We start from the raw sequence: 10,028 nt of genomic DNA, 5'->3' as shown, positions 1-10,028 counted from the left end.
CGGTTCGGTACCACGGCCCTTCGCGAGCCGCTCTGATTGGAAGCGGGTGAACTCTTCGAGCCCGATTCCAGTAAATTACCCTTGGTGAAGCCTCAGGAGAGCTGTAACCGAATTTCTGTTTTGCTGCATCGAACCACAGGATTAGATGGTGTTTATCTATTGTGCTGGTTTTTCCCTTTGACCATTAGTTCTGGTTCTGCCCCTCTTTTCTTCCTGCTGCTCGTCAGCTCTGCTGGAAGCGGTACAGCCCCGGTCCTGCAAAGACATGCCTGCCTTGAGCACAAATGGCAACTTGTTGACTTTGCTGTAGTTGCTTTTGGAAATGAGGCTCCTTGTAGTAATTATTTGCTAGAGGATGATTTAGCCGGGGCTGCACCTTCAGCTTCCTGTTTTTCATATCCTGGTGACTGTAAGCATTACCTTTCAGGTGCAATTTTCCATATCTGTTAATTCACAGAAAACATCTGTCCTTTTTGTAGTTGAAAACTGCAGCTGGATCTTTTTTAGGTGGCTTTAGGGTCAGGGCGTTACAGGTAAGATGGGAATGGAAACGCTGAAAAAGGGGGTTTTAAAGGGAGTTGTAAAGCAGCGATCTGCAGATGGCATCGGTTAGTGCAAGTTTCTGGTCAGGATCCTGGCAGAAGGAACCTCCTTTGCCAGTGCCTGTGTTTGGAGTGGCTCGTGCAGGGAGCAGCAGCTTTGTCCTGAAGCAGGTTTTTCCTGTTCCTGTTCACTAGTTCCTTTCATGCTGCAGAATTTCTTTAAGAGGTACCGAAGCTTGATCTCTTTGTTCCACATTTTCTTAACCTGAAGATGTAAACAGGGTGTTAAAGCCCTCTGAGGGAGCAGAGGAGGGAGGAGCTGGGGATCAGCTCCCCCGCTGGAGGCTGGGTGCCTCCCGTGCTGCAGGGCTGTCGGGTCAGTCTGGCTGCGCTGTTGGAAGCGGTGTCACATCTGCAGAACTGTCACTCGTTTCTCAAATCCTGCAGCAAAGCTTCTTCCCCGGTTTCCGAACCACACAACCCCCTCTTCTTGCTGTTTTCATGCCCTTTTCCACTTTACCACCCACATATGGCATGTGGCCGGCTAGAATAGCAAAGCAAGCTCTGACAAACACAAAGTGGTCTAACGATGGGGAAGAGGATGGTGCCAGACGGACGCTGAGGCAGCCCGGGACCTCACCAGCTCACCCCCGATCTTCTGCCAGGCCGAGACGTGGAGTTTGTGTCTCAGAAGGGAGAGCTTAGAGCATCGGAATGCACAGCCTGGCCAAAATCCACACAGGAGGCTGCAGGGCAGGGGCAGTGCGGCCCCAGGAGGGCTCCGCAGGCATCGGACGCGTGGATGAGCAGCTGGAATGAGGCACATGAGGCCAACGCGCTGTCGCCGCGGTCCGAACACGCGCTGCTCCAGCTTGTTGCCATTGTTGTTTGACAGCTTAAGCTGTCCCAGTGTGGAGACCAGTCTCCTGGGAGGGACACGGATTCCTGTGAGGGCCTGCCCAGTGCTCCTCTGGGGCCCGCTGCTGGAAGTCTCAAGCTCCAGGAGAACCAAAGGAAATTCTCTGTTTCTCTTCAGCAGTTTTGTTTCTGGAGCAGTAAGCAAATCCTGGAGATGGTGAGCAGGCTGGTGCAGGGCGACCTGGCTGTGAGGCTGTTTTCTCCTCGGAGCTTTGGCACTACAGCACCCACCCGAGTCTCCCAGTTAACGCTTTGGTTTCTTTTCAGTTGAATTCGAGCTAACTTGGCAGTGGCTTTACGCCAGCTCCTCAGACGAGGGGATACCTCTAAGCCCTCGTTCAAAGAGAGGTGAAGCCTAGCAGCAAAGGTGCTGGGAGGACTCTGGCCAGCGCTGCGTCTTGGTGGCTTTCCCGAGGCTCTCGGAGCTGCTGTTGGCTCTAATTCCAGACCACAAGAAGAAAACACATCCTACCTTCAAGGATTTGAAGCCCAAAGTTAAGGGAATCATTAAAATAACATCCCAGAGCTGGTCATTCCACTGCAGTCCAGGCTGGGGAGGCTGGGGCTGCCTTGGTCTCTGTCCCGTTACCTTAACTGACTCTTGGCCAGGCCACGAGGTGCTGGCGTTCGCTTTTCCGGTAAAAATAGTTTTCCCCTTCTCTGGTTATTTCATTAGCATGGGCCAAGCTCTGTCCTCGTGCAGAGAGACAGTGAGACCACAGCGGTTTCAACTTGAAAGCAGTTTAAACAAGCCCCTCCCTGTGGGTAAACACATTCGTTCCTGCGATTTGTGCACAGATTTTAGATCCGGAGGAGCCCGAGTCAGCACTGGGCTATGGGAGCTGCCGCGGTGCTGTGTCCACCGCTGCCTGTGCGCAGGGTCAGGGCCCTGCTCCCGTGTGTCTGCAGCGGCAGCACCCAAAAGAAGGACAAAAAAAAAGAGAAGAGGGGAGAGAGCTGTTCCTGTTTGAGGGTGTTGTCTTTAATGCTGGAAAAGGAGCAGGAAACGTGTTTAGCAGAGTGACTGTTTGCACACAAATAGCCCTGGAAGTGTTCAGCGTGGGGTCAGAACGAGCCCCCAGCCACCGGGGCCGTGGTCGTTGCCTAACAGCTGCTCCCAGCTCTGCTCCTGGCGGGGCTCGCCTTGTCACTTCTGCGGCTGCCTCTGCCGGAGCCTGGTTAGAGCTGACTGCGGCGGGTTCTGCAGCCCCAGCGCTAGGAAGGACATACAACTCGCCACAAGAGGAAACCAGTCAGATGGGGCGAAACGTTTTAGTGGTTCCAGCCTGCAAACGTGTTGGGTGGCGATTGCCCAAGTGGGGAGTGCACGGCCCTTACGGGAAGGATTACGAAGCACATTCCTTGCTCCTGCAGGAGAGGGAACGGGGCTGGGACAGCCAAACCAGGGACGGCCGGTCCTGTAGCGCGGGCCGGAGGCTGCTCCTGGGCAGGAGGAAGGGAGTTGGCAGCTTGAGGAAGTGGGTGCTGGGGGAGGGAGCAGGAGGAAGCGCTGGTCCGTGCGGTGCCCAGGAGAGAGCTGTGGGGAGACCTTGGCTTTATTCGCTTGTTCATCCAGCAGAGATCTAGCTTCATAGCCGGGTGTGATGGGGACATCCAGAGCTCCTCCCTGCCCGGGCTGGTGGGTCTGCCGAGGGTTGCACGTCCCTGACCCTCCCGTTTGTGTCTGTCTGTAGGTGAAGTCTGTGAGCACTAAAAGCTCCCGTCAGGGCTGTGCGTGGGTCTGTGTCCCTCCCCGGCAGTACCAGCTCACAGGGCTGGTTCGCTTTCATGGCCAAACCAGCATTCGGGTGTGATACTTCCGTGAAACTCGATGCTTGTCCTCGTGTGGTGCGACTGTCAGGTCCCACCGCACCTGTCCAATGCTTGGCGCTGGGACAGCTCAGCGGCTTGGTTTTGCTGCTTTGTTGGGGCTGAAATACTGTTTAGTCCTGCAGACCATTTTCATCTGTTAAATCCTTCCTGGTTTACAGAAATTCTTCACACGCTTTCTAGACTCTCACCCCACGAGGCAGGACAGGACTGCTGGGTGTGTTTGGTGGCCCAGGTGTCTCCTCTGGGTAAACACCAGTCTCCTGTTCGTGTCACCCCAGAGCTGCGGCTTCACCGCTGATGGTGGAGCTCAGGAGCAGCGCTCAGGACGGATGGGAAGTAACTGCTTTCCCCATTTCCTTGCAGGCAATATTTTAACTCCCATCACGATTTTTATATGAATGCCATCAGCAGACCACATTTCTTGGACACAAACTGTGCACCCGTGGACCTTGCTGACTTCTTACCAGAAAATGGTGATTTTCCTCAGGTAAGTACACGGCTGCTGGTGGGGGGAGCGGTGCGGTGATGGGTATCCAATAGTGCCTCCTCGGGGGAAAAGGAAGAGACAGGCAGTGTCTCACCTGTGTCCGGCACCTGGCAGGAGCTGTGCGCAGCCGGGGAGGGTTCTCTGAGCACGGTGCTGCCTGCAGCCCTGTTACACCGCTGCGTGCCTCCAGATGGCTTTTGTTTTCAGTAACTGCTGGCTGTCAAAACACACGTGTAAACAAAACCTTGGTCCTTCATAACCTGCCTCTTCTTCCTGCATGATTCGTGCGTTGATGCATCAGCAAACTGGCGCAGTTCCCCTCTTCTGCAGGGGGTGTGTTAATTCCCCCCAACTGCGCTTTTCTTGGTGAGGCTGAGGAGAGGCTGTGAACCTCCTCGGGGCTCTGGTGTCGCAGGTTTGGGTTTACAGGTGTGTGTGTCTTTAGGGTGAGCCACCGGTGTGCTTGTGCAGACTGAACTTCCCGAGCAAAGCTGCTGGGGAAGCTGACATCGGTGACTGGGCTGGCACAGTGGGGCTGGTCCGTCACGAGTAGCTGCTGACCAGCATCTTCGACTGGACAAAACCAGACAACTAAACGAATCGCAATAACATCCATCTTCCCCCTCTGCAGAATTAATGGCAGGAGGAGTGAGACAAATGTGATCTCATCAGCTCGTGGAATCCGGTGTTGTGCTCACCCCTCTCTCCAAGAGGCATTTCGGTCTTTGGTCGTCCCCCAGCTCAGCTTGTTCTGCTGAGGTATGGGGCCAGACCAGCCTCTCTTGATTTCTTTGAGCTTCCTACATGGTTTGCTCGGGTGCTTTCATTGTTAGAGTGCAATAGGCACTAACCGGGAAGCGCGTTGGTAAAACCCAGAGCTTTCTGAGCCACCGGTCGTTGCTCAGCCAAAGCAGAGCTGAGGATTTCTTCACAGGAGCCAGAGTTAGGGCCTGGATCTGAAGAGCAGCGGGCCCTTAACTGGAGGCAGTGGCATCAGCCTGGAGTCATCCAGGAGCGTCCGGCAGCTTTTCCATCGCTCGCCTCAGCAATATTTTCCGCTTTACGGATTTCTTGCTGTCACAGATGCCAGACTGTTAAATATTAACACTCTGCCTGGAAGGCGGAGACAGGCGCTTCAGAGGAGGGAGCAGCTTGGAGGGTTCCGTCATTCCAGGTGACAGCGTAGGAAAGTACCTGCCTTTCCATCCTTGCCCCGTGCCCTGGTAGGAGTGGCAAGTCCTGTTAAACTCTGCTGTTCCAGCCATGCCAGGCAGAGGAGTGGTACCAGAGAGAGAGCATGAGGAGTTTGCTGCGCTCGTTGGTAAGAGGCTCTTGAGTTAATCTGTGGTCCTGGGGCAGACAAGGTGGACCTGGGGGCTCGTGCGAGGACGCGCGCTGCCTTTGTCCACGAGCACAGGCTGCGCAGTCCGCAGGCAGCTTGTCTCCTTGAAGGGCTCTCGAGGAAAAAGGGTTTAAAATGTCTAAAGAGCAAAGGAGTGGTGGTTCTGAGGCGCTGGTGTAGTCAGCGCTTTCTGCTGGCGGCAGTGGTTGCAGGTCGTTCTTGTGCTCAAGGGTTGGGGGACTCGGGGGTTCGGAGAGGGGAAGGCTGATGTGTGCTCCTCCAGCACTGGCGTTTGTTCCCCGCCGGTGTTGGAGGTCCTCAGCTGGGCCTTCGGAGGGTGAAGCCTTCCCTGGCTTGAGGATGCCCTGAGTGGGTGTTGCCGCGTTTCTTAATAGCTCCAGGAATTTCTTTGTAGTTGAATCATTGGCCGCTGCCTTTGGGTTCAGCGAGGAGCGATTTCTGCCTGTGGCAGCAGCCTCGCTGAACCCCTCCTGCGTATGGGGCAAGGTGCTCCACTTGCGCGGTCAGAGCAGCCTGACGTGAACTTGTTTCCTCCACAGTATTTTTGGGTTTTGGCTTGCTCTTGGGTGATTCATCCCTGCCGGGCTATTGGCATTCTTTATATAAACAAGTGGCTTAAACCGAGGTTTAGGAAATAGTTGGATGGGGCCGTGCTGGGGTCTGGCGTCTCCTGACCCCAGGAGCTCTCATCTCGCCCCATCCTGTAGTGCCATCTCCTTATGGAGAAAGTCTGCAGGCTGCACACGTGTCCTCAGGTGTCGAAGTCCTGGGGAGAGGCAGGTTTTGGTTTCTGTTCCTCCCCTCGGGTTCTGCGGTTCCTTCCTCCAGCCCTGGGTGCTGGTGGGTTGGAATCCAGCGCTGCTGCGCCCCGATTCCGCTGCAGAGGCACTTTGATCCTATCAGCGCGACCTTGTGTCACGGGTGGTGTGAGCCGCTAATTGCCACGACAAAACACTAATCCAGGAGGTTGGAGCTTCTGCTTTGGCATCTGCTGGTGTGTGTGCACGCTGTGGTCCATCCGCAGAGCCTGCTGCAGGAGAGCGTACCTGTCACCTTCATTCCACTGCTCCGGGCCACCACCACCGAGCGTGCTGGGAACGTTGCTCTTTGGAATGATTTAACGCACCTGACTCTGCCCATTTCCTCTGAGCCTTTTGTTATCTAGATCTGCCTCTTTTTGACTGCCACTGTGTTTCCCTTCGCTCGATGGCATTTACTGCTCGTGGCTGTCCAGAACGGGGCTTTTCTGCACGCACAGAAGCCTCCTCTGCTGACTTCCTTGGCCACAAACCACACTGAGAAATAAACCTGGGCTTTCTGTAGTGAGGGCGAGGGGCTGCTGGGGAGCGTGGACACCACGGGGGTGTGAGGGGACTCTGCCGACGCTCCTGTTCTCCTCGGTGAAGCAGCCACACGTGTAAATGCTTTGGCAGGTATCTCAGGTGTCCTTTTCAAACTGTGGGTTGTGCCTGGGCTGGAGGAAGGCAGCCAGTCCGAAGTGATTTAGCTTGTGGGGAGGGAGGAACTGGCTGCTCTGGGGAGAGTCGTTTGCAGTAATGCTGTAAAGATGCAGTTACAGCCTTGTTTGATCTGCTCGTGCTCTACGGGGGCTCTTGACCACACGTGTTAATCATAAACCAGCCCTCCTTTCACTACCAGCCCCTTGCCGGTTCCTATTAATCTTTCTTGTTATAGCGGGGGGAAAAATTAACCTGCTCTTATAACAGTATTAATTTTTAAAAGTGCTTTGGTGCACGGAGCTGCGGTGATTTAAGAGAAATCAATGGAACAGTTATTAAATTATATGGAAGTCTTGGTTCTGACTGAAACGAAGAGTTTCCTGGAATAAGACACATCCTGGAAGTTCCTAGCACTGTCCTGGAGTGGTGTCTACAGGGAACACGGGTGTTCCCGTCCCTTTGAAGACCGGTCACTGGCTCTGGGGCCTCTGAAGCATTCTATTGCTTTACACGCTCCCATCTTTGTTTTCACACTCCAGGGCTGGGTTTTGGCTGACTTAATTATCCTGTAGAAACACTTTGGGCGAGATGCCTGGCGCTTACCTCAGGCCTCGGTTTAGAAAGGCGAAGGCTGTGATTGCAGCGGCCCGTCTGACCCGGGTGCAGTGAGGACGGTGAAGCTGTGTGGGTGATGACGGTGTGTGCTCCCTGGCTCCTCGGCTGCCAGCACGGAGTTGTGTGTCGGCCGTCACCCTGCCCTCGCTGCAGGCTCCTGCCTCACCGTGGCTCACCATGCGTGGGGTGTCTGGGCGATGGTAGGTCAGATAATGAGCTCGGGGATGATCCGCCAGATAACACGGCCACACATGAGCTCCTGGAGCGCCCGGCTTGGAGCTGAGCGAGCGTTGCCATCGGTGTACTACGGGCAGACAGACACATGCTGCAGTGTGAGCAGAGCTGGAGCCAGGTTTGCCAGCCGCTCTCTGTTCACAGCGAAGGGCTGGAGCAGGCAGGCGGGTGTGGGTGCTGCAGCCCATGCTGAGCTGCAGGGCTCAGCGCAGCATTCACCGACTGCCTGCTCGGTTTGCTCCGGTTGTCTGATTTCGCTGCCTGAGCTGGTTTCTGAGGAGGGGGGGACACAGCTGGGTGCTGCTGACGTTGTTCCAGAGCAACACCTCCATTCAGTTGCGTGACCTGTGCCTTAGCAGGAAATCTTTCCCTTCCCTGTATCAGAGGAGCTCTGGGACTATCGCAGGTGGAGAAACCTGGGGTTAAGTGAGAGTAATTCTGCTTTTGAGGCATAGGTTGTTGTCACTTGTGCTTGGCTGTGGATTGCCGGAGCCAGCCAGGGTGCCCCTGGCCCTGGTGAAGGGGGTACAAGGTCCCGGAGGACTCTGGCATTTTCCCCATTCCAGACTAGTTCGTTTTCACCCATACTGCTGCCTCCGAGCAGGGGCGTCCACCTCCGGGCAGGAGCTGAGAGAACTGGCCTCTGAAGTTCTCAGCAAGCGCCGTTCTCCACCTCCTCCCATTTGCAAAGCGAACAAAAGCGGGAAAAGCACCGAGCTGAAACACAGAATGCCCTTAAAAATGCTGGTAATGTGGTTTAATAGCAGACCCCTGGGAGCTGGTTTAAAATAGCTGCTTTAATTCACAGCAAGATCGGTCTGAGTCATGCCGATCGAGCGCGTTTCCCCGTTTCCAGTCCGGCTGGCGGTCACTGCATGTCCTGATCCACAGTGGGGTGGAAACACCAGTGGCGCTCCCACAGCGGGCACCACGGGAAGTGTTACCCCCCGACACGGACCCCTTCTTCGGTCAGATTTCTTTCCCTGGCCTTGCTTTTGTTATCCCCAAGTCGCAGCATCTCGCTGCCTGTTTCAGGGTCACCTGCAAGAGTTCACTCTCTCGCTGGCTTTTCCTTACGCTTCAGGCATTTTCCTGGTTTCTTCTTGCTCTAAGGAGGAGCAGCAGCCCCGGCGTTCCCCTCTCCCCGTTCCAGAACCAGCAGCAGTTGCCTTCCACATTGTCCTGGTCTGTCCCACGTGTTGCTGAACAGCTCGTGGCGAGCAGCAGCACCGAGGTGCCTTCTGCCCCGGGCCAGCAGTTGCAGTTCCAGGTGGTGGTGTCGCGGTGCCTTATCTTCTGTGATTATGTTACCGTGCTCTTGCAGAATCCATTTAGCAGTCCTGCGGATCTATAACAACGTTGTGCTGCCTCCTGGCAGCCCGGCCTTGTTGCCTACATTTTGCCCCATTTGTCCACTCACAGAAAAGGAAGAGGGAATGAGCCACCTGGTTTTAAAGGTTGCAGGAATAGCAAGACCTTGGTAGGCTTAAGCAAGAGGCGGTGGTTTAACCAGGTCACGCAGCCGGGCAGTCAACACCAGTCGCTAATTAAGACACTTTAAAAATGTATTTGGTATCTTTGCTTCAAATGTATCATTAAAGTACCTATCCCAAGCTCCAGGGCCCTACCGGCTCGTTAATCACAATCACACGCAGATAAAAGCAGCAGTGAAAACCTGCTGCCTCTCTCCACCCCAAAGCAGCTGCCCGCAGAAACCAAACGCTTCATTTTCCCCGCGGTTCCTCCTCCCGTTCTGGAGCAGCACTCGTGGACCTGCTGCTCGCAGCCTCCTCTGGGAGGCGAGACCGGCTCTAACGGCAGGAGAGCCTGGCTGGGATGCTCCAGCCCCTGCTGGGCGAGGGCTGCTGGGGCTGCCCCTTCCTCCCTCTCAGTGACCGTGGCACCAGCAGGCAGCTGCAGCTCGAGCGCTGGGGAAAGGCATTTCTCTGTCCCATTTGCTAATAAGAGACTCGCCTGGACGAGGTATTTTGCATGATGGAACGTGGCTCCTCGTTATTAAAGGCTATTAATGTACTAATCCCCGTAGAACTGCTCTGCTGCAGCGGGTCGTGCCATGTACCGGCTGCCCTTGGAGCTGACCCCGCTGCGGGTCTGTGCCCTGCGGGTGGTTGTCCAGCCCCCGTCGGTCCTCCCAGCTCCTTGACAAGGTAAAGCAGAGCTGCCCCCGCCTCTGTGTCTCCCCGGATTCGCAGGGTGGTTGGAGAGCACCTCGTTTCTTACGTTCATCTCTTGGGGCCAGGCAGGGGCTTTGCTGTCCTGTGTCACTCCAAAGCTTTGTTTTTTGAGAAGCAATGTGGGATTTTCGGGCAGTGCTCGGCATGAGGTCCCTGGAGCACTTGCATCAGCGCGACAGCACCCAGCGCCGGTTCTAACGTGGAACCCTGAGGGGCTGCGCTTCCCTCGAAGCCATTCCGCGGCTGCCTGGACGGACTCGGAGCAGGAGCGCGGCAGGAGTCCTGCCCGAGGCTGAGCCCGAGGGCACTGCCTGGAGGGCACTGACCCCGTGGCCGCAGCACATGGAAAGGTTCTCATGGGCTGTCCGCGGGGCGGGGGCG

The 10,028-nt window shown here is 55.7% G+C and overlaps 1 protein-coding gene across 1 annotated transcript in view; it reads left to right on the top strand.

Moving 5' to 3' along the window:
- The window catches only part of SBNO2 (strawberry notch homolog 2 (Drosophila)), a gene marked incomplete at its 3' end in the record, with an annotated part of 41,150 nt that overhangs the window by 2,884 nt on the left and 28,238 nt on the right, over positions 1 to 10,028 (top strand). Inside the window, exon 3 of the mRNA XM_010136930.1 lies at positions 3,657 to 3,780. Coding sequence (XP_010135232.1) covers positions 3,657 to 3,780 — 124 coding nt within the window. The remainder of the gene's footprint in view (positions 1 to 3,656; positions 3,781 to 10,028) is intronic.

This window comes from Buceros rhinoceros, unplaced genomic scaffold (assembly GCF_000710305.1).
Source record: "Buceros rhinoceros silvestris isolate BGI_N320 unplaced genomic scaffold, ASM71030v1 scaffold33385, whole genome shotgun sequence".
NCBI lineage: Eukaryota > Metazoa > Chordata > Aves > Bucerotiformes > Bucerotidae > Buceros > Buceros rhinoceros.
The sequence above is the reverse complement of the archived record's forward strand: the minus strand, read 5'-3'. Positions and strand labels throughout refer to the sequence as shown.